This window comes from Saccopteryx leptura, chromosome 7, assembly GCF_036850995.1.
Source record: "Saccopteryx leptura isolate mSacLep1 chromosome 7, mSacLep1_pri_phased_curated, whole genome shotgun sequence".
Lineage (NCBI taxonomy): Eukaryota > Metazoa > Chordata > Mammalia > Chiroptera > Emballonuridae > Saccopteryx > Saccopteryx leptura.
The window spans coordinates 16,040,964-16,067,173 of record NC_089509.1 but is presented as its reverse complement, the minus strand read 5'-3'; the positions used below and the strand labels follow the sequence as shown (position 1 = coordinate 16,067,173).

At 37.2% G+C, this 26,210-nt stretch overlaps 1 protein-coding gene across 1 annotated transcript in view; it reads left to right on the top strand.

The window, feature by feature from the left end:
* The window catches only part of NCKAP5 (NCK associated protein 5), a 1,041,554-nt gene that overhangs the window by 453,157 nt on the left and 562,187 nt on the right, over positions 1 to 26,210 (top strand). Inside the window, exon 4 of the mRNA XM_066346570.1 lies at positions 454 to 517. Within this exon, the coding sequence (XP_066202667.1) occupies positions 454 to 517 (64 nt within the window). The remainder of the gene's footprint in view (positions 1 to 453; positions 518 to 26,210) is intronic.

Here is a 26,210-nt window from a genome sequence, read left to right as displayed (position 1 = left end):
GCCTATTACGTAGCAAACCTTGACAATGATTTTCTTCGATCATTTCAAGAATGATACAGTTATGTTTTGTTTGCTTTTTAAAATTCAGTAACAACAGAAAGCAACAAAGAAAGAAAAATAATTAAAAATATATAAGCCAAGTTGATACAGAAAGGACACAGAAAACTTATTTACAAATAATATATGTTAATGAATTTAAAGTAAAGCTTTTATTCAACAGTCAGCATTTATATTTGGCTATTTTAAAATCCAAAGCAAAAAAAAAAAATGTCTCTTTCATGACACTCAATGAAAACAATGCACTTTAAATATTTATAGAAAGTTTAGTGGAGGAAGTGAGCTAAACCAAGGAAGGAATTCCCCTGGAGACCCCGGGGGACGTTTCCGAGCTGTGCCAGTGTCCCTCTGCCCCGAGGAGAAGGGTCCAGAGATCATGCTCTTTTGTTTCTCCAGGGAGAAGCTGGCAGTGGCCCAACTACAGCGAGAAGTTGCCCAGAGAAGAAATGAGGGCGCCATGGTAAGTCCCAGTCTGTCCGAATTCTGAGTCTCCCTCCCATCGGTCTCTGGCTTGAAAGGCATTTTGTCTCATTAAGGCTATCTAAGGAAAATACTTGCTTGCAGTGAACTGAATGCTATATTGGTAAATAATGTGTTTATAATGTAGAGAACTCTCCCATTTGCACAGAGGAGAGAGGGCGAGAGACAGAGATTAATAAAAATATTTGGGCTTTGAAGAGAATGTTCTAAGGGTAATAAGGCTTTATTTTCTTAAGGTCTACTGGATGCACCAGCTTCCAGCTGTGAACATAGTATGGAGAAATGAGCAATCTTAGGTTGCCAGACAAGGACAGTTGAGCATAAGTCAAGCTTCCAGTTCTTCAGACTTAGAAAGTAAACAACCTGAAACCACTAAGATATTTGCTAACGTCTTTGTCTTTTATCCTTTTCCTTCTCTTCACTATTTGCAATGCATCTTGCACTGTCTTTTTCAGCGTGTGCCATTTAGAAAACTGTGTTTTGAGTTGTACTGAAATCAAATGGTGTTTTGGTCCATTTCAACTTCATTTTATAGACTGCCTGTGCCCAAGTATCTGCCTGTGGGCTACTCTAGCATCAGAGATGACTGTCTGGGGACCTGGGAATGTACACGTGGGGATTAACTGCTGCTGTTACCTCTGAGGAAGAAAGAGAACATGCCAGATTCCCCCCCCCCCATTTATGACAAAACAAGGGCACATATGCAATGTTTCAGCAAAAGAAGTAGCTTTTCTTGAAAAAGAGAATTGATGCATTTTAGATCCTGAAGGCTGTTTCCATTAGATTTCATGCAAGTTCATTGATAATATAGCTACTGAGAAGAGTAAGACATTTAAAAATATAACTATGCTGACTTCACACTTCTCTGGACAGGGAAAGCAAAGGGCTGGAGGAGAGGCTGCACGTTGAGTGGGTCCCGGAAGGCACAGTACTCTTGAGCATGCTGAAATACTCAGGTGGTCCGTTGTCTGCTCTGCTAGTGATCTTAATGCAAAGGGAGTCTCGAATAATATGAAGCCACTGTTCAGCAGCAGTTTTGAGCAATGAATTGGAAGTTCGTTGGAGAAAATGAAGGTTTTATCAAATGGTGAACTGAAAATTTTCAATCTGCAATTTTATTGCATTGCAAAAATGTTTAGGACTAGTAGGCCATTCTGCAGTGTTTCAGTTTTTTGTTTATAGAAACAAAAACTGGGTCTCAGTTTCTATAGTTTTAAAACGAGGAGTTTGGACTTGTTTGATTTCTTTAGTGTCCCAGTTGAGCCTGAGCTCTACGTCAATCAGGCATCCCCAATTTGACTTCCCCTTCAGTGGGACACTCCTGCTTAACAGCGGGGCTGGCAGCCTCTTCAGAACTACTCTTGAGGCGGCTTTGAGGATTCTACTTATTGGTTCCAAGACCAATTGCCATTGAGGGAAGGAACAACCGACACACAAGTTAGTTGCAAGAATCATGCAGGCAGTTTATTACTCAAGAATCCTATGGCATGGCTGGGTGCAGCTTAAGGGAGCCCCGTCAGCGTGCTCCTCTCGGCTGTCCTCGGTCAGAGCAGCGTGGAGACAGTCCATGCTCAACATTGGAGTCTGGGCAACTACCGCAGCAGGGGTGCCCTCAGCTTTAGTACCTTTTCTGACCTATGCCTTCTAGCAGGTGCTAATCTATGGGATTATCACATCAAACTCCCTTTTCTGAGGGGGGATGAGTTCCTAGCAGGGAGTCCTTTTTTATATTAATCTACAAGATTGTCACATCAAGTCACTTTTTATCTATATATAACTTCACACACACACTAACTGGGCCCTGCGCAAAAGGCATAGTCTGCCTGTCATATCTGTACACACTAGATTAGTTCCCACCCCGAGGGCGTATCCTTATTCACTTGCCTTAATGGCCTTTAATATTATATCCTAACTTATTTTTATATATCTTCTATATTTTTCTATATTTCTGTATATTTAATTACTGTAACACTATATTACTGTAACAATGAGCTTAGTGTGTCATGCTTCTGAACATTTGTTCATATAAAGTTTTTATGATGGGGAACTCTTTCTGGTGATAACTAGATGTAGTTAAGCTCGTAAAAGTATAGGCCTCTAAAGGATGTATCTTTCTGACTCTGACAGTGAATGGGCAGGAGATGAAATCATCACAGACGTATAGCTCTGTTGTCTTTTACAAAACAAAACCCTTCTAAAACAGTATAAAAGTAATGGTTCAGAGTAGAAAATACCCAGAAAACACAGACAAACAGTAAGATAACTCTGCCTGCTCAAGAAATAACTTTGGAAAAGTTTCCAGTGTTTTATGACTCTTAATTTAATAGTGGTAATGGAAAAAAAATCACATTTATGCATTGATTGGTTTAGCAAATATTTTTTGAGTATCCACCGTGTGCTCAGTACAATTTTAGACACTGGGGAAACATCAGTGAAAAAACAGGCAAAAATCTGTGAGCTTACATTCCAGTGGTTGTGGAAACAGCCATTCAACGTAACTAGAGTGTTCAATGGTGGCAGCAGCGATTAGAAAGTAAGGTCAAAGTCGGGGAGATTGGGAGTTCTAGGGGACCACTATATTAAATGGAGTGTTCCTAGCAGTAAAGCACAGAAAAGGTGAGCAAACACTGAAGAAGGTGAAGGACTGAGCCATCATGATACCCAGAGAAAGAGCTCTCTCGGCAGAGGGCAGAGACTGAGCCAGTGCCAAGCCCTCAGCGCCTGGGAAACAGCATGGAGACAGGGTGGCAGAAGGAAGTGAGGGAGGGAGAGGGTGAATAGTGAAGGTGACATCAGAGAAGTGATGGGGAGTGCAGGGGTACGTCTTCAAGGTCCCCAGGGGTCTTTGGCTCATCCTCTGGGTGACTGGAGCTTTTGGAAGGCTTTGAGTGAGTCAGTGATATGATCTGATTTACTACTATTCATATTACCGTTACTTCCCCCATTCCATAATTGATCACATCTCACTTCCTCAGAGACACCATAAGCCCTGATTTTCATTAATGTCCTATATTTTGTTTTGGTTTTTTTCTGCCTCTTTTTCAATATTTTTTCCCTTTCTTTACCTACTCAAACCCCCCTGAGTGTTCTATTTAATTATATGCTTCAGCTTTTCTGCTCCCAGGATTCATCCATTTCTGATTCTTTCATCTGACAGCTCCTTAAATCAGGCAGTTCTGGTAATCCTCCAAATTCCATCTTTCTGTTACAAGCCCACTTCTGTAGCAGAAATGGAAGAGGGTTCATCACAACCATATCACCTTATGTTTGAAAAGGCTACTCTTACAGTATGAAAATAAAAATGGTATGCAAAAATTTATTTAAGAAATATTTTCAGGAAAGCTATATAATTGAAGCAGACATTTATTTTTAAAATCATGGAATCATTATTAATGAACCTGTTGTAATCAAAGTCTCTAATACAAAGCATGCCCTTCTTAAAATTTGACATTATGCAATAAATCTCTTTACTTACACATTTTAAGAATAGTATCCAAAGTACCATTTTTGAGATGTTTGGTTCTTTTTAACATACTTTTTATTTTGGAATAATTTTAGGCTTACATAAGGTTTCACACCTGCATACCCTTTAACCTGTTTTGTAGTGTTAGCATCTTTAACATAACTGGTGTAGTTATCAAAACTAAACAATTAATATTGGCATGTTGCTATTAACTAAACCCCAGATTTTATTAGAATTCCACCAGGTTTTCTTATAAATGCTCCTTTTTTGATCTAGATTTCAATCCAAGTTACCCCACTGCACGCAGAGATTCCTTTTTGATGGCTAGTTGACACATAGCTGGGAGGAGGAAGAACAGGAACTTGAACATGAGGCGGGTCTCGATTTAAAGTCCAGCTCTGCCAATTGTTAGTTGTGTGACCTTGGACATGTTATTTCACTGGTTTTTGTCAATTCTGCATGCTCTATTGTTCTGTTAACTCAGGTCCTTGGGAACAGTTTCTTTCAATATATTAGATGCTTCATATTTGTTTCCTTGGTCCTTAACTCTTTCCTCTGTGAAATAACTACCACTGCTGTAAGTACCTTTCATTGTTTTTCACAAATTGCTATAAATTGTATTTTTCTTAATTATGGGAAATTGTGTTTCAGCTTGTGCTTCCTATGACTGGCTCAGTTTACTACAAGATCTGTTCTGTCCTTGAGACTTGACTGTCATCTTTAATTTAGTTATATGTAAAATAGTTCATTCCACCCTTATTATAAAGATAATTCTCATTATCTTCTTAAATGTGTGTATTCTTTATTTTTCTGTATGTAAATCTTTGCAGATTCTAGGTAAAATTAAAATGGCCTGAGGTAAGGATTAAAAAGAATGTTTTTGCTAATTAATAGTTAGTTTACAATATCATTTATGGAATCATTTAACTTTTACCATAGTCCAAATACCCACATCTCTCTGGGTCAGTTACTGACTGCGTATTCTCTTCTTCACCATCGTCTGGTCTTACTCTATTCTAAATTGTTTTAATTATTTTAAATGTAGAGTTTATTAATACTTTGTAGGCCTGGTTTTTTCTGATCATATTTTTTCTCCAAACTAGTAAATTTTACTTATTGAATAGAAGTAAGAGTTAATGAGTTAAAAATATGTATTTGTATTTAAAAAATAGCAGAAAATGTTTTTATGTATTTGTAAGAGAATAAAATATCTCAGAGAGAGTATTTCAAATTATATAAACAATGGCTTAAATATATTTGCCATTTTCTTACATTTACTTTTTTTTAATTCATAATAATATTACTGTTTGTTTTGATTGAAAAGATACTTATACTATTTATATATATAGCACACTATAGATATTTATATCCTACCAAACACAATTTTATAAACATGCTACCTGGGTTATATTATGGAAAACCTCAACACTCTATGGTTCCTTTTTCATCCCAGTGATTAATTTCTATTTTGGAAAAAGAAAAATGCCAATTCTTTATTACTCATCTAAAGCACTAAGGAAGCACAGACTCCCCACTGACTTGTTAGATGGTACCCTTTCCCCTGCATCCAGATATTCAGGCACTGCCTGAGCCACTCTCTGTTCATGTTTCCAGTGGGTCTCTGTTCAACAGCAGGGGTCTCTTCTAATATCTGCATAGTGTTTGAGAGATTTACACCTATTCTTATTTTTAACCTCTTGTCCCCTGCTCTCTCAGCAGTATTTGAGTTTACTTTTTCTTTTAGTAACTTGTAAAAAGCAAAAGTCACAGTGTCGAATACCAGTTATTTAAACAAAACAAATAATTTCTTTTAACGTAAGGGACACGTGAACTCAAAAACGTTGCACACAACCCAGGAGACATTGCCTTGGTGCACTGCTAGGATTTCGCCTAGGAGGCCCGTCTTCCTGTGGGTGCTGGACAGACATACAGACAGCTGTACGGTCTGGCATCTGGCAGACTAAAGGCAGCCAAGAGGGAACTCAGAGTTGGAAAACCCAGGAGTAAGAGGAGCATGACACTATAGTCCCTAAACATGCCAGTTTACCCACCAGCTGTCTTAGGGTCAGGTTTTTGGTTTTGGCAGAATTACAAAGTTGTTGTTCATACTAGCCCAGTGGGTGATACTACTTATTCTCTAAATGCAAGTAGTCAAGGGAGTGAGGTTGGGGTGGGTAATGGTGAACTAAGGTTTTTGGTTTTTTTGAATCGAGGTATAATTGACATCTTTATTTTAGGTATATACAGTAACTATTTATTTTAGGTATGTAACAATCCATGAGCACAATCACTGCAGTAGGTTCTTTTACTGTCCATCAGCTCATTATGCAATTATGCATTTTTTCCCTTGTGATGAGAACTTTTAAGATCTGCTCACTTAGCAACTTTCAAACATGTCAAACAGTATTAGTAATGACAGTTACCAAGCTATACATTATATCCTCAGGACTCATTTATTTTATAACTGAAAATTTGTTCCTTTTGATCTGTTCCCACCTCTGACAACCATCAATCTGTTCTCTATATCTTTGAAGTTTTTTTATTTTTAAGATATCACACAGAAATGAGACCGTATAGTTTTTGTCTTTCTCTGTTTGACTTCTTCACTTAGCATGATGCCCTTAAGGTCCATCCATATGATTATAAATGAAAGGGTTTCCTACTTTTTTTATGGCTGAATAATATTCTGTTGTGTTTGTATGTATGTGTGTGTGTGTGTATACATACATACATACACATGTATATTATATATAATAGAAATAAAAATACTTATATATGGACGGTTTTTATTTATTCATCCATTAACAGGCATGTAGATTGTTTCCACCCCTTGGCAATTGTAAATAATGCTGCAGTGAATATAGAGGTACAGACATTTTTTTTTTAACACGGTGATTTTATTTACTTTGTATAAATGCCCAGAAGTGTAATTGCTAGATCATATGGTGTTCTATTTTTAACTTTAGGAGGAAACCACCATAGTGTTTTCTATAACGCCTGCACCAATTTATATTCCTACCAGCAACACACAAGATTTTTGCCAACATTTCTTTCTTATCTTTTGATAGAAGCCATTCTAACTGGTATGAGGTATATCTCATTGTGGTTTTGATTGGCATTTTCCTTATAATTAGTGATTTAGAACACCTTTTCTTGGATCTGTTGGCCATCTGTACATTTTCTTTGGAAAAATGTCTATTCAGATCCTCTGCCCATTTTTAATTCAGTTGTTTATATTTTTGCTATTGAGTTATATGAGTTCTTATATATTTTGGATATTAACCCCTCATCAGATTTATAATTTGCAATTACTTTTGACCATTTGGTAGGTTGCTTTTTCATTTTGTAGACGACTTCCTTAGCAGTGCAGAAGCTTTTTAGTTTGATGTCTCTCTTGTTTATTTTTGCTTTTGTTGCCTTTGCTTTGATGTCAGATCCAAAAACTTATTACCAAGACTGATGTGCAGGAGCTTACTGCCCATGTCTTCTTCTAAAAGTTTTATGGTTTCAGGTGTTATGTTCAAGTCTTTATTTTGTGTTAAGTATTATGTGTGGTGTAACTAGTGATCCAGTTTTATTTTTTTCTTTATGGCTGCCCAGTTTTCCAAACACCATTTATTAAAGAAACTGTCCTTTCCCCATTGTCTATTACTGGCTTCATTGTTGTAAATTAATCTACCATATATGCATGGGTTTAGTTCTGGGCTTCTTATTTGGTTCCATTGATCTGTGTATCTGTTTTAATGCCAATACAATTATTTTGATTACTGTAACTATGTGATATAGTTTGAAGTCAGGGAGTATAACCCCTCCAGCTTTGTTCCTGTTTCTAAATATTTACGGTCTTTTTTGGTTCCATACAAATTTTAGGATTGTTTTTTTCTATTTCTGTGAAAAATGTTGCTGGAATTTTGATAGGTATGCATTGAATCTGTAGGTTGCTTTGCATAGTATGGCATTTTAATGATATTATTTCAATCTATGAACATAGACTATTTTTTTATTTTTTTGTGTCTTTCCCAGTTTCTTTCATAGGTTTTGTAGCTGTCAGTGTCCAGATTTTTCATCTTCTTGGTTTAATTTATTCTTTTTAAAAAGAATTTATTTTTATTTAGACAATTAAATTTAACAGGGTTTAATTTATTCTTATGTATTATTTTTGCTGCAATTGTAAATAAGATTGTGTTCTTAATTTTTCTTGCTGATAGTTTGTTACCATCAGTATAGAAATGCAACTGATTTGGGGAAAAACTGGGATTTTAGCAGCATAGAAAGCTTGGACTTATTTCTTCATGTTAATATACTCGTGTTAGAAGCAGTCATAGTATTGAGTTTACGTATCATCCAGAAAAGACAAGCATCATTCTCTATCACTGGCTGAAAAATATCCATAATATACATTTGGGAAAAGAGTCAGGACTGTTTTTTCTTGCTTACAAAATCCAACGTAATAATTTAGAGAGCCAAGTGGACATGACTTTCTAAGAGTTTAGAATGGTAGGTGCCGAACTTCAGGACAGGTTTCTATATCTTTACTAAATTTTGAAAATAGGCCCTGCATATTATTTTGTTCATTTATTTATTTAACATATCTAGCAGAGAATAATAAATGAAGTCTTTGCTTTCTTGAAATTTATAATATGAATTATTCATAATACAAATACATCAATGTCATGCTTGTTATGTTCCCTGTTTATAGTCAGTAGTATCAGAAATCAGCAACAGGCAAAACATTGGGTAACTTTGAAAATTGAGTAGAATATTTTAAGTTATTCATTTTTAAATAAACACAAGGGAAATTAAAAATATTTAAGCTGAACAGTAATGAAAACACTATATATACAGAAACTTATGAGATGTAATCAAATTAATACTTACGGTGAAATGTATAGCTTTAAATGCATGGAATAGAGAGAAAAAGAAAAGATTTAAATTGGTTAATCTCCAACTCAAGCAGTAGTAAAGAATAATAAAATAAACGTACGGAAAGAAGAGGAAAGAAATAATGAAATAAAAACAGAAACCAATGAACCACAAAATAAAGAAAGCAGAAACATTTTTAGTAACACCAGTTTATTCATTTAAGTACAATCAGAATCCAAACATGGTTTTTATAGAGTACTAAAAGCTAATACTAACGTTAATATAAAACAATGTGGGTGTAAGTATAGATTATACAATTCTTTTTTTTTCCTATAATTTTATTTACAAAATTAAATTTAATGGGGTGACATTGATCAAGAAGAGTACATAGGTTTCAGGTAAACATTTCCATACCATTTGAACTGTTGACTATGTTGTGTACCCGTAACCCAAAGTCAAATAATTTTGTGTCACTGTATATTTGTCCCTCTTTACTCCCCTTGCCCCTCCTTCACCTAACCCCTTCTCCCTGGTAACCACTTCACTTTTATCTATGTCCATGAGTATCATTTTAATATCGCACCTGCGAAATCATCTAGTTCAAGGGTCCCCAAACTACGGTCTGCGGGCCACATGCGGCCCCCTGAGGCCATTTATCCGGCCCCCACCGCACTTCCAGAAGGGGCACCTTTTTCATTGGTGGTCAGTGAGAGGAGCATAGTTCCCATTGAAATACTGGTCAGTTTGTTGATTTAAATTTACTTGTTCTTTATTTTAAATATTGTATTTGTTCCAGTTTTGTTTTTTTACTTTAAAATAAGATATGTGCAGTGTGCATAGGGATTTGTTCATAGTTTTTTTTTTATAGTCCGGCCCTCCAACGGTCTGAAGGACAGTGAACTGGCCCCCTGTGTAAAAAGTTTGGGGACCCCTGATCTAGTTCTTAGCTTTTTCTGATTTACTTTTGTTGAGCAAAAGGTTATATAAGCCAAGTTAATAAATTATATACCCCATTTTAAAATTGTAACATCCAATAGATATAAAGACACAAAAGTCTAGGAATTTTCAGAGAAGTTCTCAGAGTAATGCTGTGTATTACATGGCTGAGTTTGATCTTTACTATTTTTGGAAGAGGCATCAGTCTACAGCCTCTTAGCTTTCCCTAGAATTCTTCCACGTAGAAATGGTATTCCTAAAGAGCCGATGCTTACTTACCATGCAGCACTCCCCACGCCAGTTAATATCTGCTAACACCAGGATTGGCTGAAAGTAAAATTTAGGTTAAATGTCCACCTTCCTTTTATTCCAAGTCAGATATTGGACAGTATTCTACCAGGGATCTTGGAAACTGCAGAATTTGTTCCATTTCTAACAAGGCAGGTGTTTTAGAAGACTGTTTAATACACAAAGAAGATTCTGACAGTCCATCCAGAGGCTGAAATGGTTTTCTATGTCTCTGTGTTTTGTGTTTGAAAAGGGGATGGGTGGAGTAGGACATCATGAGCATGGCACTTCCCTTCTTCTTATACTTCAAAAAGTAGAAGAGGACGGACATATAGTTAAATGCACATATCTTAATTGTCCAATTGTCTAGTTTAGACAAATGTATTTAATTGTGAAACCAATCCCTCCATTGAAATAAAAAAAAAATTATGACCACAGGAATTTCCTTCTTAACCCATCTTAGTCACACATTTCCACCCTACAGAATCAACCATTGATATATTTTATATAATTCACGTATTAGATTTGCCTGTTCTTGAATTTTATATAAATGTATTTATATAATATATAATATAGTATGAATTATTTTGTGTTTGGTTTCTTTCCTTTAATGTAATGTTTTTGAGATTCATCATGTATTGTGGGTATTTCTATAGCGAAATAATAATTTATTTTATGAACATGTCACAATTTGTTTATCCAGTTTTCTTTTGACAGATACTTGGGTTGTTTCCAATTTTGTCTATTATAAACAAGGCAGCTATGAAATTCTTACAAAATTCTCTTTGTGGACAATCAGTTTATTATCAGATATATGGTTTGCAAATTTTTTATCTCATTGTATAGGTTTTCTTTCACTTTCTTGATCCTTTCTTGTGTCCTTTAAAATACAAAAGTTTTTAATTTTGATGACGTGAGTTTATCTATTTTTTTCATTTCTTATATCTTTTGATGTCATATCTAAGAAAGCTTTGCCTCATTAAAAAGCCATGAATATTTACCTCTAAGAGTTTTATAGTTCTAGCTTTTACATTTAGGTCCATAATACATTTTTGAGTTATTTTTTGGGTTGTTTGTGGAAGGTGTCCAACTTCATTCTTTAGCATGCGGCTATCCAGTTGTTTTAGCACCATTTGTTAAAAAGACTTCTTTCCCCTGTTGAGTTATCTTGGCACCGTGGTTGAAATCAGTTGATATGAATGTGAAGCTATGTTACTAGACTTTCAGTTCTATTCTGTTGACCTCGATATCTCTCCTTATGCCAGTAGAATACTGTCTTACTTACTGTAGTAATAAGGGGACACAAGTACTTTGGTATGGTAAGTTCCAACTTCATTTTTCTTTTTCAAAATTTGTCTTATAGGAATTGGTATTGTTTATTACCTTTTTTCATTTCTTTTTAGATCTTGGATTTTTGTATGAAAAGTGATTTTCCCCAATGACATTTGGGTTTGTGTTATGAAACTCTGGACCTTGTTTGAACTTTCTGCATTGTCAGGTTTCTGTTGACATGCCCAACAGGAGAAGTGGGAGGCTCTGTCTTGTTACTACTGACAGGTTAGGGCAGAAGTCCAGGGTCCTCACCACCCTCCATTGATATCAAAGGTGGTGCTTCTCATTCCTGCTGGGCAGTATGGGAGTTGCGACTCCCTGCTAGGCCTCCACTGATACCCCCACCCCAGATGCAAGAGGGGCAGGAATACCTGTTGCTCTTCCCCACATGGCCTTCACTGACTCTAGGGGTACTTGCCTCATTTCCACTAAGCAATGCTGGTAACGCTACCTCTCTATTAGGCCTCCTCTTACATCACCCTGGAGGGGACAGATTGTTTGGGAGAGGGCTGAGGAATGCTGGTATGGGAAGTCTAGACTTCCCAGGTGGCCTCCACTTACATTGTGGAAGTGAGGGAACTCATTTGCATCTAACAAGGACAAAGTCCTGGCTCCCTATCTGGCTTTCTCTGACATCGCCCAGTGGATATTTTGGGGTGCCTCATTTTGGCCTCATAGATATGAAAATCTAGACTAGAAAATACCAGAATAGAAGCAGAGAACTCAAATGCAGGCCATTCTTTCATAGACTTGTAGTATGAAAGCAGCCAAATGCTGAGGTGATAGCTGGAGGGAGGGATGGCATTGAAGGAAGTTGGTTTTCTTTTTAATAGCTGGCACAGCGTCTGTTGACATTCTGAACACATCTGTGTGTTTGAAGCTGGTACAGTGAGGCTGAGGGAGACTGGCAGGAATGGGCTGGGTCTCCACTTCCACTCATTCCGCTTCACAATGTAGTGGTGATGGGGACAGAGGGCAGGCAGTGATTAAACTCCCACTCCATGGCACACAATGTTCCTCTTTCTTTCTCCCTTTCTTTTCTTGCTATGGAAATGGACTGGGCAGAGCCTGAGTCCCTGTTAGCCTAACCAGAGGCTGTGATCGTGGACAGATGGAAAATACTCACCATGTAGAGCAGTGGTAGGCAACCTGGTCCCTACCACCCACTAGTGGGCGTTCCAACTTTCATGGTGGGCAGTAGTGGAACAACCAAAGTATAAATAAAAAGATAGATTTAACTATAGTAAGTTGTTTTATAAAAATTTATTCTGCCAAACTTAGCAAAAATCTGACATAAAGTACTTGGTAAGTAATTATTATTATATGCTTTAACCTGCTGTAACTCTGCTTTATAAATTTTATAAAGTAAAGTTACTTCCCTACTTTATAAATCACCATTACAGTGGAACTGGTGGGCGGTTAGAAAATTTTACTACTAACAGAGATACAAAAGTGGGTGGTAGGTATAAAAAGGTTGACTGTCGCTGATGTAGACGGTAAAAAAACCTCCTGAGTTGCTAAAATCCTTGTAGTATCTACTCTTATTTCCAAATGGAAATCATCTGCATTACAGATTATATAGCTTAAACCCAGAATAATTTTTGAGGTGTTATATTTATACTAGAATTTTTTAGTTTTCTATTTTAAAAATACTGATCTCTTAGCACCTTGGGGTGGAGTGTTGGCTGTAATGAAGTTTTCAGCTCAAAGAAAAAGTAATGAGAAAGTGTTACTTATGTAGACTCACACGCAGTTGCTTCTAGCATGTAGGTTAGAACCCTGTGGCCGGGGAAGGGGCGAGGGGTCTGCACAGGCCGGACAGGAAGACGCTGCAGAGAGCTGCTGTGGAGAGACTATAAATCCACATTTAAACCAAATTTCTAAAATAGATTTTTTAAAAAACAATCTGTTTTTTTCATATACACACACTCATGATTTTCATATGGATATAGATATTATTGTGACAAATGAAATTCAAGAGCAATTAAAAGTGAAGCCATGGTTATTTTTCTTCATCAGGTATTTTCTCATCATGGAATACAAAGGAAACAAAACAACTATCACATGGAAATGTTTAAGGTTAAAAATAATTGTTATGCATTTTAAAGTTGTTTCTAAAAATACAGATATGCTGTGTTTAACTAAAGAAATGTGAGTAACATTTTGTCCTGAGAGCAGAACACAACTGTAAATCTTAAAGCAAGTATATTTAATAAAAGGCACTAGCAATTTCAAAGGTTCTTAAAGTGATGTTTGGTGTATTTTTTAAAAAGAAAGTGGTTCCATCTGTTACTTTTTATTTATAACAAAAAGGGAAAAGAGGAGATCATTTTGATCAATGTCCTTTTAATTCCTGGGCTTGGTATAAAATAAATCACAGTGTTACAAAGATTCATTTGTGGAGGTTAAAGTGATATGATGTGGTTTTTCATGGTAACGTGGTTTCACTTGCTGAGCGCCTGGGACTTTGATTTGCTCTATTACCTGCTGTGGTTTCAGTGATGCAAAATAATTATTGGGGCTTCCTTGTCACAGTGGCCTATTCCACACCTGCACCCTTTTGTTGGGAGCCCGACAGGGATGCTGGATTTGAGGTCTCCACTGAATGGACATCCTTCGTGAATAGTCCTCCTACACTGGATTGATTTATGGATGTATCAGGGTCTTTGTTAGCATGTAAACCCATAATTAATTTAAAGCCCTCTGTAGAGAAATTAAATTCCTAGTTAAGATTTTTAACAGACTCAGATGGTGTTAATAATGGGAGGCAAGTCCTGTTAATGGGTTTACCACGGTCGCTGGCATCCGCACTTCACAATGAGGGCTGGTATATGGAGCTTGGATTGTGCCCTCAAATAAAGAATGGACTGTCAGGAAATCATTTTGTCGTTGCCCCTAACCCAATTAGGCTTATCATTTGAGTTTTAGCTTCCCATCTGCAGGGTGAGAGCAGGAGAGGCAGACAGAGGCAGACCAGAGAAGAGACAAAATAAGGGTAAAAGGAAAACCTGTTTGGGTTACAGTAAACTTCCATCAGATGTTTCTCTTCAACTAGTGACTCTGGAATTAGCCTTGGTCTAGGTCAAAGTAGGAAAATCAAGGCAATTCTCAGAATGTTCTGAGAATAAATGGCTAAAAGGTTCTTAAGTCATAACCATAAAAATTCTGTCTTTAAATCAATGTGAACAACAGTAAATTCTAAATGTATTAGGGCTGTAAATGTAATAGATGAAATTTTCATGTCACATGAAATTTCAAAAGTTTTGAATGACCCAAAATACTATAAACGGAGTCAACAGACTACTGACATGCTGGGGTACAATATTAGCAATGTACATCACAATCAAGGGCTATTATACATAGCATACTAAAAACAACAACAGTTAAAAAAAATGAAACTTAGGGTCACAGGACCAAATATCCAATAAAAAAAAGAGAAAGAGACATGCACAAGTAATTCACATGAACATGACCCAAAGGCATTTGAAAAATATCTTCAAGCTCAGTCATAATTAAAGAAATGCAGAATAAATCAATATTGAGATATCATCTCTCACCTATCAGTATGGTAAAAACTAGATAATTTTACAATACTCTGTGGGTGAGTTTGTGAGGAAACACTCTCATACATAGCTGGTGTGGGTACAAGCTGATGCAATTCTAACTTGTGTGTGACAGGTCCTAGCTGACAAAATTACATATTCACTTAACCTGTAGACATAGCAATCCTACTTCTAGAAGTCTATTCTTATTGATACACCTGCAACCAAGTACACACACACCAAGGTTATTCATTATAGCCTTTTCTGTTTGATTGCAAAACACTAATAACAACCAAATTGCCCATATGTAGGATTCAACTGAATAAACTGTAGTGTAGTCACAATGGAGAGCTATGCAGCTATTGGGTGGAGGGGTGGAATAGATCTCTATTAATTGATCTGGAGTCATTTCCAGGGCACTTTTGTATAACTCTGACTCCTAGAGTCATAGTAATCTTTCACATATCCTCTGAATACCCCAAGATAAGCATATAATTGAAGCCAATCAGGATGCAAGGGGAACCCAAAATGCAGTACAGACAGTAACACATTAACCTAAGTACGTTATAGATTGTTAATGAAGTGAAGTGAGTGGAGGAAGGAAGTAACCAACCTAAGTAACTGAAAAGTAGTATTTTGATTGGATCCTGTAAGCTGAAAGACAGAGAACTGTACATAAATGCTATAATCTAGTAGCTGTTTCTTACAAGGGTATGTGCTAGAAATTCTGAAACTGCTTCTGTTTCTTACAAGGGTATGTGCTAGAAATTCTGAAACTGCTTCGTTTTCTTACAAGAATTAAACAAATAATTATATAGTAAATAATTATAGATAATGAGAACTAGGTTTTTATTCTTGGATAAAGAAGTTTTGGGCCCTGGCAGGTTGGCTCAGTGGTAGAATGTCGGCCTGGTGTGTGGATCTCCCAGTCAGGGCACACAGGAGAAGCCACCATCTGCTTCTTCTCCCTTCCCCTCCCCCTCCCCCTCCCCCCTCCTCCCCCTTCTCTCTCTCTCCCTCTCTCTCTCTCTCTCTTCTCTTTCTCTCTTCCTCTCTTGCAGCGTGGCTTGATTGGTTTGAGCACATTGGCCCTGGGTGCTGAGGATGGCTCTGTGGAGCCTCCATGTTAGGTGCTAAAAATAGCTCTGTTGTGAGCATAGTAGCAGATGGGCAGAGCATTGGCCCCAGATAGGGTTTGCTGGGTGGATCCTGATCTGGGCCATGCAGAAATCTATCTTCCCCCCTCTCACTTGGAAAAAAAATTTTTAATTAAAAGAAAAGTTATGAATAAGGAAAAGAAAAATGCTAAAATGAACCCTGTGATGTTTAGAATCAAAGCTTATCAGTAAGATTCATGGTTATATATATGTATGTGCATCTTTTTTACATATAAACACATATTTTGTACACTCAACTCACACAAAAATCTGTATAAATATGTATATATGTGTGTGTGTGTGTATATATATATATATACACACACACACACACAGAGATGATATATACAGAAATGTAGATACATGATTGTATGTGTATACATAGGTTACTATATAGTGTGTCCATAAAGTCATGGTGCACTTTAGACCTATCACAGGAAAGCAACAAAAGAGGATAGAAATGTGAAATCTGCACCAAATAAAAGGAAAACCCTCCCAGTTTCTGTAGGATGATGTGGCAGCATGTGCGCTGCTCAGATGATGATGTAACACTGTGAATACAGCGGAGCAGCCCATGGCTATGCCAGTTGAGATGTGGACGGTATGAAGGAAGGTTCAGTGTGTTCTGTGGCTCACTAAATTAGAATCCGTGACCAAAGTGCAACCTGAATATTGGTGCATTTATAACGAAGCGCCACCACATAGGAATAACATTACTCGGTGGGATAAGCAGTTGAAGGAAACTGGCAGTTTGGTGGAGAAACCCCGTTCTGGTAGGCCATCAGTGATGAGTCTGTAGAGGCTCTACGGGGTAGCTACCTAAGGAGCCCTAAAAGATCTGTGTGTGAGCCCACATCGAACTGCACTGAATAGGTATGAAACTGGGAGAGTTTTCCTTTTATTTGGTGCAGACTTCACTTTTCTCTCGTCTTTTGTTGCTTTCCTGTGACTGGTCTACAGTGCACCATGACTTTACGGACACACTGTATGTACAAACATTTTCTAGCTCTATCCACTGAAAGAGCTTAAAGCAGTGGTGTTCAGAAATAGTGATTCAACTAAAGCACAGATCTTAGTTTCTAAACACTGTTCTCTAATAAAATGAACTGAGTGTTTTTGGAGAAGTGATTCATTCTAGAGCTGGAGCAGGAAGATAAAAGATAAACTTGAAACAATTTGTTGTGTCAGAAAGTAAAGAAATGTCCCAGGTAAATGTGTTGTTCTCAAAAAAACACAAGTTCCAACTGGAGGGACCTCTTAAAGACCGAAGCTGGAACAGTCGGAGCAACACAGTAATGTAAATAACCCCAGTATTGAATTTTAAGCTGTAAAATAAAACAGATTTCCATGAGTCCATACTGATGGTAGTGGGCAGAAAAACAGAATTCTCAGTCTTTAAGTAGCTTATCCAAGATAAATGTCAAACACAAAGGGAAGAAAGCAACTTCACAGTGGGGAACCTGGGAGATAGTACATCAACCACCGGTATTACTATATAGTGTCATCAAGAACCTCTTGATGTGAGCATTGGGAAATACACGTGTGTGTGTGCACGCTCGTGTGTGTGTGTGTTGTGTACTTGCCTAAAAATACGTAACCTTATTCCAGTAATGAAAAAATATCCAAGAACCCCAAATTGAGGGGCACCTATAAAATAATTGACTATGACTTTTAAGGTTGTAAAAGTCAATGAAAGACTGAGAAACTGTTACAACTAGAAGGAATTTTGAATAGGATCCTGCAAAAGGGAAAGGATATTAGAAAAATTGATGAAATTCAAATAAGTTCCCTTTAATGTATATAATAGCATTATAGCAATGTTAATTACATGCATGCATTTTTTTTTATTTTATTCATTTTAGAGAGGAGAGAGAGGGAGGGAGAGAAAGAGAGAGAGAGAGAGAGAGAGAAGAGAGAGACAGGGGGGGGAGGAGCAGGAAGCATCAACTCCCATATGTGCCTTGACCAGGCAAGCTCAGGGTTTCGAACCGGTGACCTCAGCATTTCCAGGTCAACGCTTTATCCACTGCACCACCACAGGTCAGGCACATGCATTTTTTTTTAATCTCTGAAAACTGTAGTGTTTATTTTCCTGCCTTTATCCCAATGTCTTTATTCCTTTTCCTGGTTTCTCAATTTCTGGTAAATCTATCATGTGTGTATATGAATGATGCTGGATATTTCCATACACGTTTTCTTTCTTTCAGCTCCCCCCAGAGTTGTAATATGTGTCTTTATAAGAAAGAACAGAAAATACATGTGATATCTACCCAAGCTGTACTGTCATCCCCAAATCTAGAATTTACCTAATCTTTATTGAGGGTGGAGGGGAGCTGTCCTCAGAGACAAAACAAAAATCACCTGGATTTTCCCTGGTTGCCTCTGGCACAAGGGTGCAGCCCTCTGGCTTACTGAACTTGACCTTTTCTTATGGAACCACAGTGCATGGCTTCCAGCACTAAAATGCTTTCATAAAGGCAATGGTGGGATTCAGTTGGTTCACACCTGTTTGGCAGAACTGATACCTAATTTTTTGTTGAGTTTGGTGAACCAGTTGTTAAAATGTCCCTTGTAATCAGGATTCTCTCTAAAGTGGGTGCCTGGGCAGCCGCCCAATGTGGAAATCACAAATATACATCCTTACTCTTTTTTAACATTCCTCTGCGCAACAGCATATTCTAAGTGCCCATAGTAATAATGTTCATTCCGTCCATGGGTGAGAAAAATTGTAAGTAAGGATGCCAATCAAGAAACAGTGTGGAAATATCTTAAATAACAGTTTTTTTGTCAGATATTAATTTAATATTTTTTCATTAATATTTTAAAACTCATAATCTAGTTTTGTGTACCTCTTTTATTCTTATTTAAGTAGTAAATACATGAAATAATAAACTACCTTCACTATATCATTTTTTAATACTAAAGACGGTCATTAGGGCAGAGGACCAGTTCTTAAATTATTTGAATGCTACCAGTGCATAAAGGTATGACAAATCTGGGTCGGAGCCTCCAGCAAGTGGCAGGATTTGTGACCCAGAAACATTGGGATCATTAGGAAGTGAATATAATTTAGCAATCAATGAAGTAGTAAAGAGACAAAATGTGGTGGTTTAAATGGGCTCTTCTGTTTGGAGTGTCAGGATTGTTTTTTGTTTTATTTTGTTTCGTGTCTAAATATTTCTTAGGCTTCTGTAGCACTCAACCAATTAAGATTTATTTAGGAAGTGGCACATCTGTGCATCCTCATTATATTATTTTGTGTTGCTGTGGAAACTTATGTAAGTATAGTTATTTGGTACCCTCTCTTACAACTGTCTACATTTTTTAACTAATGATAAAGAATTATATAGTTGGAGCTCAAGTCATTATTTCTAATAAACAAAATGCTCTTTCTCAGTGTCCCTTTATAAGATTTACAAGTAGATATGTGATAAAAGATACTTTTAAGGTCATAGGTTTGACCTCATGAAAAGCTAAGAGATCAGATAGGCATGTTGGCATATTAACATACTCATTTGGTTTCAGAAGATGCTGTTAATGATGGCTTTTCAAAGCAGAGTTTTGTTCTTCTCTCAATCCTTACATCCATGTAAATCTTTAAAAGGAATAACTTCTTTTTAAGAGACTCAAGGATTAAAAGATTGTTCCTTATTATTTAAAGCAAAACTTAGTTATTTTAATGCCAAATGTCTTCTCTAAGAAGTCCTTTGTTATTGTCTATTGTCTTCTTTTCTTTATTCCAAATCGGACTAAGTGCTCTTCGGATCAACACTAGTATCAGAATACAAGAACCACAGGGAGCGTGTCATTGTCCGTTTCATTTGTGATGGGTGATGTGTTGACATCTAATTCTGGAACTGGGAGAGAGAGAGGCTAACTAAGCCCCTGCTCTCTTTCTCAGAAAATTTTATTACTGATTCCAGCTTTCTACCAGAAGAGGGAGCCACATTCATTTAAAATCCAAGTTGAGTTCCTTTCTCAACAAATTCCAGATGGAATGCCTGTGGCATGGTACTCAGCATGATGGAGCCAGACCTGCCTTTTTGGTGGGAGGGACTGCCTCTTAGGTTGATGGCATGAGGTTGCTTTCAGTCCTATAATGAGTGTTCTAATGCCTTTCTCTATTAATATAACAAAAACAAACAAACAAAAAATGTTTTTAAAGTATGCTTATCTCCAAAGCCCATATTTCTACTCAGTTGGGAGATTACATCTGTTGGATTAAAAGGATTAGATCTTTAATTAAACATATAACCTACTTTTCCCTTATCATTTCACAAAAACAACTGTTTCTTCTTTTGTGGGATTGATATCACAGTATGGAAAACAAATGTAAAGGTGGTAGCCTTTATACTTTGAGAGATGCCTTCAACAGCATCCTAACTCAAAATTCTCTCCTTATCTCTCTAACGACTTGCTCAAGTGTTTGAAATTAAAGTATAAAAAGATTATCCATTTGAATTATTATTTTGCCTCAGAGAGTCTTAAAATTATAAATATTTCCTGCATGGTAATATATTAACCTATCAAGAGCCATTCAACTGTACATACTAGATTTGGAAGCTTGTCATCTCAGCAGTTAAACTAGGAAATGGTTTATGTGGTTTGTTTTTTTATTTCTTTTTTGCTAAGAATACATGAGCTCTATCTTCTTTTTTTTTTTTTTTTAAGAAATTTTTATTGATGTTAATGGGATGACATTAATAATTCAGGGTACATATATTCAAAGAAAACATGTCTAGGTTATTTTGTCATTAAATTATGTTGCATACCCCTCACCCAGAGTCAGATTGTCCTCCGTCATCCTCTGTCTAGTTTTCTCTGTGCCCCTCCCCCTCCCCCTAACTCTCTCCCTCCCTCCCTCCCTCCTGCGTCCTCCCTCCCCCCACCCCTGGTAACCACCACTCTCTTGTCCATGTCTCTTAGTCTCGTTTTTATGTTCCACCAATGTATGGAATCATGTAGTTCTTGTTTTTTTCTGAGTTACTTATTTCACTCCGTATAATGTTATCAAGATCCCACCATTTTGCTGTAAATGATCTGATGTCATCATTTCTTATGGCTGAGTAGTATTCCATAGTGTATATGTTCCACATCTTCTTTATCCAGTCTTCTATTGAAGGGCTTTTTGGTTGTTTCCATGTCTTGGCCACTGTGAACAGTGCTGCAATGAACATGGGGCTACATGTGTCTTTACGTATCAATGATTCTGAGGTTTTGGGGTATATACCCAGTAGAGGGATTGCTGGGTCATAAGGTAGTTCTATTTGCAGTTTTTTGAGGAACCACCATACTTTCCTCCATAATGGTTGTACTACTTTACATTCCCACCAACAGTGTATGAGGGTTCCTTTCTCTCCACAGCCTCTCCAACATTTGCTATTGTCCGTCTTGTTGATAATAGCTAATCTAACAGGGGTGAGGTGGTATCTCATTGTAATTTTGATTTGCATTCTCTAATAACTAATGAAGCTGAGCATCTTTTCATATATCTGTTGGCCATTTGTATTTCTTCCTGGGAGAAGTGTCTGTTCATGTCCTCTTCCCATTTTTTTATTGGATTGTTTGTTTGTTTGTTGTTGAGTTTTATGAGTTCTTTGTAAATTTTGGATATTGGGCCCTTATCTGGAGCTCTATCTTCTTAACAGATATTTAAGTGACAATTCAATGCTGTTGACTATGGTCACAGTGCTTTACAGATATTTAGAACTTTTTTGTCTTAACCAAAACTGTATTCCATTGATTAGTAACTCCCCATTCCACCCCTCTCCCCATACATGGAAACTACTCTTTGATTCTATAAATGTGACTATTTAAAAAAATATATTGAATTTATTAGGGTAACATTGGCTAATAAAATTACACAGGATTCAGGTGTACAATTCTATGATACATCATCTGTGTATTGTATTATGTGTTCTCCACCCAAAGTCAACTCTCCTTCTATCTCCCCTTTGCCCTCTTCTACCTCCCACCCCCCTTTCCTTCTAGTAATCACTCTCCTGGTTTCTGTATCTACGAGTTTGTGTTTTTGTTTGATTAATCCCTTCACCTTTCACCCAGTCCCCAAACCTCCACGCACCTCACAGCTGTCAGTCTGTTCTCTGTATCTATGAGTTTATCTCTGTTTTCCTTGTTAATTATTTTGTTCATTAAACTCCACATAAAAGTGAAATCAGATGGTAGTTGTCTTTCTCTGCCTGGCTTATTTCACTTAGCATAGTTCTCTCCATATCCATGTACGCTGTTGCAAAAGGTAAGATTTCCTTCTTTTTCACAGCCACATAGTATTCCATTGTGTAAATGTACCACTGCTTTTTAATCCACTCATCTACTCATCCAGATCTTGGCTATTATACATAATCTGCAATGAATAAAGGGGTGCATATATTCTTTCAAATTAGTGTTTTGGATTTCTTCAGATAAATTTCTAGAAGTGGAATTACTGGGTCTTAAGAGTTCCATTATAAATTATTTGAAATAGTTCCATCCTGCTTTCCACAGTGGCTGCACCACTGCATTTTCACCAACAGTATATGAGGTTTTCCTTTTCCTCACTTCCTCGCCAACACTTTTTTGTTGATTTGTTGATGAGCGCCATTCTGACAGGTGTGGGTAATACCTCACTGTGGTTTTAATTTGCATTGCTCTAATGATTAGTGATGTTGAGCATTTTTTCATATGCCTATTGGCCATCTGTATGCCCTCTTTGGAGAAGTGTCTATTCAGGTCCTTTGCCCATTTTTTAAAATTGGATTGTTGGGGTTTTTATTGTTGATTTTTGATGTTGAGTTGTACAAGTTCCTTATAAATTTTGGGGTTTAACCTCTTATCAGGTGTGTCATTAGTGAATGGGATCTCCTATTCAGTGGGTTGTCTTTTCATTTTGTTGATTTTCTTTGCTGTGCAAATCTTTTTAGTTTGATGTAGTCCCATTTGCTTATTTATTTTCATTTTTTCCCTTGCCTGAGGTGATATATCAGAAAAAAACTACTTTGAGAAATGTCTGAAATTTTACTGCCTATGTTTTCTTTTAGTATTGTTATGGTTTCAAATCTTACATTTAAAGTCTTTAATTCATTTTTAGTTTATTCTTATGTATGGTGTAATAAAGTGGTCTGGTTGCATGTATCTGTTCAATTTCCAAACATTTATTGAATAATCTGCATGTTCTTGCTCGGTTTGTCAAATATTTATCGACTGTAAAGGTGTGGGTTTGTATCTGGGCTCTCTGTTCTATACTATCGATGTATATGTCTGTTTTTGTGCCAGTATCATGCTACTTAGATTACTATAGTCTCATACTATAATGTAATATCAGGCACTGTGAGTCCTCCAACTTTGTTCTTCTTTCTCAAGATTATTGTGGCTGTGACTATTCAGGGAGATTCTATGAATTTGACTATTTGTATACCTCATATAAGTAGAATCATGCAGTGTTTCTTTTTCTGTGTCTTGCTTATTTCAGTTAGCAGAATGTCCTCAAGTTTTATCCATACCGTAGCTCCTTCTTTTTTAAGGTCAAATAATGTTCTACTTCATGTATATGCCACAGTTTCTTTATTGAGAGATGAAAATCTAGGCTTTTTCTATATCTTTAATATTGTGAATAATGCTGTAATGAACATGGTAGAACTAATGAAATGGCTATGGATAGAGATTATTCCTATGTCAAGAAGTATCATAGGGTCAAAATGAAAGCATGCCTCAACAAAGATGACCTAGAAAGGAAGTTTAGAAAAGAAGACTACAATTGTCTTCGGATTATTCATCCACTGCACAGTTGCCCTGAATGGAGTCTTGTTAACATCCTTCACACAGAGGTTGTGCACATTACCATTGTTACCAGGACATTAACAGAGTTTCTCACTAGGGTAGGGCATTAGGTGTTTCCTCTCCATTTTGCCACCTACTACAATAATGTGAACATAGTGTTGAATAAGAAAGTCATAAATGTAGGGAGGTAACAGAGCTACTGGGCAGACTTCCTTGTTATAGTCATTGCAGAGTTCTTTGAGAGCCCATAGTAATGGCAAACACAGTATATACTATGGCTAATGATGACCAGGGCTAATTGTGGAACATATTTTTTTCTGTCTAGGCTCTTTACAACAACCCATGGAGGTAGCTATGATTATTAATACACTACTTCAGAGAAGTTAAATAACTTGCCCAATCCCACAACTAGGAAGTTGCATAGCTGGTTTTTGAACTCCATCTGTGCCCAAAGCCCAAGTTTCCAAATACATGCCTTCCATTCATATAAGAAGCCCTCAAAGGCAATAGAATGATGTTTCCCCCTTTGAAATGCCTGTGTCTTTCTAGCCATTTAAAAGAGAATCACTTTGCATTAATCACTAAGACATATAGAATATAATTTTTGATCCATATTAAAATTACCTAAAAAGTAGTCATCCAAGGAAAAAATTTTCTAAAAGTCAGTGTCTGGTTATTGTATGTTCCTTATGCTAAAAATTGGGAATATAGTGCATCCTTTACCAACTACTGGTTTCTTTCTTGCTTTCTCAAATAACTCTAAGTTGGGCAGTCATATCATATGCTTGATGACCCCTTACTATGGCGACCACATTAGGTATTTGCATGTGCCTCTAAACTCTACCAGCTCTTTTTCAGATCAGATTAATTTTTCAACTGCACAGAAACTATCCTATTTTCTAACAGGAAACAGAAGAATTTCCACTGCTCTGGGTAACATTCTTGTGGGGAGGTGGCCCAATGTGCTAACAGGTGTGGGCTGCTCACACACAGACACTAATAACTGAGTGGGAGCTACATCTGTGTAAAAGTGTGGGGCTCAGCAGTCCTGATAAACTTTCATCAGAAGTTCTCGTGGGCGGTGAGCAGTCTAGATGCTTACAGCAGCAGCTCTAGGTTAATATTGTCACAAAAGGGAAGCTGCATATCACCTCTGATAAAAGATGGCAGAAACATTCTGTAAGAGGAAGAGCTGGATGACAAACCATTTAGCTGCTATGTCAATTATGCTCCACAATCCCTTGGATACGAGCCTTCTTGAAAGGCAAACAGATGTGATCTTTCATTTGTGCAATTGGACCTAATTGGGAAAGAAAAGATTTCCGTCCTGATGAGTGGGAGTGAGATTAAGGGTAGCAGCACATCGCACCTGAGGTTTCAAGATCAGGGTGATGGTGGAATTCTAGTAAGAGAATGGTAGTCAGAGCATTTGATATGTTGCTCTTCCACTTATGGCAGTGAGCTTTGGCATTTCTAAGTCAGAGTAGTAAGACCGGATTGCTAAGAGTTTTTGGAAGTCTTTGTCCTGACTGCATGATGTTTATTGTATGCGCCTGCTGCTAGTGACAAATGCTGATACCTTGTTCTTGCATAATCACCCTGATGCTGGGATGCTGGGTCCAGGGCAGGTCTCTACCACTTGACAAGAATATTGATGAAGCTTGGGAACAAGAGTGGCTGGTGTTGCCTGTTAGTGCCAGGGCTGCAGAAGAGAGGGCCAGCCTTTCCATTTGCTGGGCTGTGTTTAGAACTCGGGGGACTGTCCATGGTGCAAAGAGGAAATACTGGGGCTGGGTAAACCCTTTGAACACACATTGAGGAATCCACTCTTTATTTGAGCGGTGATTTTAGTTTCTTTGCTATGAAAACTCTGCCATTAAAATAAACAACAAATCCGACCTTACAAAAATGCAAGAAAATTACTCTTAGTCAATATTAAACATGGAGAGTAAAAATGTATACAATATATATCTTATTTTTTTCTTTTTGAAGTCAAAAAACAGAAAACTGTTTTTAGTCATAGCTTCTCATCTCATAGCTCCTCCTAGAATGGGTGAGTTTACAGCCAACTGAATTTAAGGACTCTTTACTGGCTCAGAAGAGGAAGAGTTTTCCAGACATCCAGCAGTAGAGGCCGAGGAAGGGGCCAGGCTCTAGGGGGGACCCTCTGTGGTGACTCCCCACTGTACTAGATCTCTTCCATTGAGCCGATACTCAAATCACGCCTTTGGTTTGGGGAATCCCTGTAATGGAAGGGACCCCACCAATGGTGTAGACATTTCTCTCTGTCAGTGATGCACAGGGGTCAGTCTATTA